Source organism: Palaemon carinicauda, chromosome 6 (assembly GCF_036898095.1).
Source record: "Palaemon carinicauda isolate YSFRI2023 chromosome 6, ASM3689809v2, whole genome shotgun sequence".
Classification (NCBI taxonomy): domain Eukaryota; kingdom Metazoa; phylum Arthropoda; class Malacostraca; order Decapoda; family Palaemonidae; genus Palaemon; species Palaemon carinicauda.
This window is the reverse complement of record NC_090730.1, coordinates 17,756,238-17,758,737: the sequence shown is the minus strand read 5'-3', so window position 1 is coordinate 17,758,737 and position 2,500 is coordinate 17,756,238. Positions and strand designations below refer to the sequence as shown.

Sequence of the window (2,500 nt, the reverse complement as noted above, 5' to 3'; positions counted from 1 at the left end):
ATATATATATATATATATATATATATATATATATATATATATATATGAGTGTATGTATATATATATATACACACACACATATATATATACATATATATATATATATATATATATATATATATACATATATATATAAATTTATATATATAAATATATAAATATATATACATATATATATACATACACACACACATATATATATATATATATATATATATATATATTATATTGTGAGTGTTCATGTGTGTGGGTGTGTAATTCTGTATGTGTTGTAATTATAAACGTAAAAAATTCCACTTGCGAGCATGTATTCGAAATGGAAAAAAAAAAAAGCCATTATGGAACTTCCTGGAAACCGGATTTGCAATAGTGTGACTTGGGAGCTTAGCGAGAGCGCAGATCAATGCCAATGAGCTAACGTAAAATCCATGACGTCACGATGATGACGTAGATTGATGACGACATTGCCCTGTCGTGGATAGGGGACGGGGATTATACAACCCAAAGCTGGACAGTATCACCTTACATGCTTACTTCGGATACAAACTGGAAATATGATAATGTGCTGTATCGTACCATGATTCATTAAGTAATTTTTCACAGGTAGTTTTTTATAATTAAAGAAATTGATATATATATATATATATATATATATATATATATATATATATATATATATATATATATATATATATATATATATACATATATATGTGTGTATGTGTATATGTGTATCTGTTTTCGTATATATATATATATATATATATAATATATATATATATATATATATATATATATATATATTTATATATATGTATATATATGTGTGTGTGTGTGTGACAACAAGCAATCTAGCTAATTTACAGCATATTTAAGGGTTTTTTTTAACACAAGGTGCATTTTCATTACTTCTGTGTACAATAATCTGACAGAAATCATCCAAGCGTATCAGTAAATATAGCCACTGCTGAAACGTTTTATGTGGAAGGTAAAGGAATAACAAACGTATCTCCTCTTGATAAAATGTTTGTTGCCTCCTCACCTAATGTTATTGTACTTTTATGTTTATCTTTTTCTCTGTATCAATGAGGATAACAGTGAGGATACTAAAGAATGTCTGTGATGCAGTCTTTGTAATATTTCATTGCTTCAGTAGTACAAATTAACTACTTAGTTTACAAAAACTTTAGATCATCCATTAAGAGTAGAAGAAACAGGTTTAGACTCGGGTCCAACCACATTTTCTGTTGAGTGTTGATGAGATGATGCAGACTTGAATATTTAAATGAACCTGAATAACAAAAAAGCTTCTATTCAATAAATTCCTTCATAATTGCTTCATAATTGTTTGTTATGAGAAGCTGTCTTTAGATAATTTGTTGAAATCATTTCATTATCTCAATGACCTACTCTTTTTTTCTCGACTTTTTTTATATTTTCTTAATCATACTCCCCTTAGCTCAACAGTTATTAGCTTGTTGTATAATTTCGTTTTGCATTCATATGTTTTTAGCAATATATTACAAGGAAAGATACGAGTATTGTTATCATTCTTTTTTATCACTGTAAATTTCTTGTCGGATATTAATACAGTGTGAAATTAGAAAACAACCTTTGTCCGTTATACACGTATAGTTCGACAATTGAAACATAAATTCTATGAAGTTTATGGATCGGTGAAAAACTACAAACATTTTTGTATAAGCTAAACATTTGCATTGACTTCAACAAGCAAAAATGTCGGAATTTTCGCTATTCGTAAAATCACAATATTAAATCATACATGATTGAAAAAAAAATCACAAATAGATAAAAAAAAGAAGTTTTTTAGAAATTGATAAATTTCACACATTCTAAAGAGGTTATTCAGAGCGATTAAATCCTCAAGATTTTCGGTGACGTAACATGCGCGGGAGGAACGAGTTTTTTACAACAGCGATCAGTGTTTTTAGTACCTGGAGGGAAGAAGATGTTCACGGGGAAGTGCTTGGAAAATCCTCTTGGGTTTCCTTAAGATGGAATTTCTCAATCATCGTCCAGTCCTATTTAAACCAAAGAGAGTACACGAGTTGTATCAGTTCATCTGCAGATCACACAAAGAGAAGACATGGTAAGACAATATCTGAACTCTCTCTCTCTCTCTCTCTCTCTCTCTCTCTCTCTCTCTCTCTCTCTCTCTTCTCTCTCTCTCTCTCGCTCTCTCTCTCTCTCTCTCTCTCTCCTTTAATATTTTTTATAGATATATAATTGTAATTCTATAGGAATCTTAAAAAAATGTCATTGAAAAATAGTCATACTCTGAGTTTTCTTTACGCTTTCGTCCGATCCTTAATTAATCGTTTTTGTCCTTTTATTTCCTCAGGCTCGTTCAATCCTTTTGGTCACCCTCATGGTGGTGTTTGTCGCCTGCTTGGCTTCTGCTTACCCGACCTTCGGTAATCCTGGAATAGGAGGAGTAGGAATTGGACATCCTGGAATTGGACAACCTGGATTCGGCAAT

The 2,500-nt window shown here is 30.4% G+C and overlaps 4 protein-coding genes across 4 annotated transcripts in view; 3 read left to right on the top strand and 1 right to left on the bottom strand.

Annotated features, from left to right (window-relative positions):
* LOC137642464 (uncharacterized) overlaps window positions 1-2,500 on the bottom strand; it is an 85,873-nt gene that overhangs the window by 56,407 nt on the left and 26,966 nt on the right. The window lies entirely within an intron of this gene.
* Window positions 1-2,500, top strand: part of LOC137642467 (uncharacterized) — a 23,789-nt gene that overhangs the window by 3,420 nt on the left and 17,869 nt on the right. The window lies entirely within an intron of this gene.
* The window catches only part of LOC137642463 (ATP-dependent RNA helicase glh-2-like), an 87,617-nt gene that overhangs the window by 72,167 nt on the left and 12,950 nt on the right, over window positions 1-2,500 (top strand). The gene's annotated exons all lie outside the window — the stretch shown is intronic.
* LOC137641991 (uncharacterized) overlaps window positions 2,022-2,500 on the top strand; it is a 1,122-nt gene continuing 643 nt past the window's right edge. Inside the window, exons 1-2 of the mRNA XM_068374554.1 lie at window positions 2,022-2,110; window positions 2,363-2,500. The exon at window positions 2,363-2,500 is cut by the window's right edge and continues 7 nt beyond it. Coding sequence (XP_068230655.1) covers window positions 2,108-2,110; window positions 2,363-2,500 — 141 coding nt within the window. The 5' untranslated portion in view covers window positions 2,022-2,107. The remainder of the gene's footprint in view (window positions 2,111-2,362) is intronic.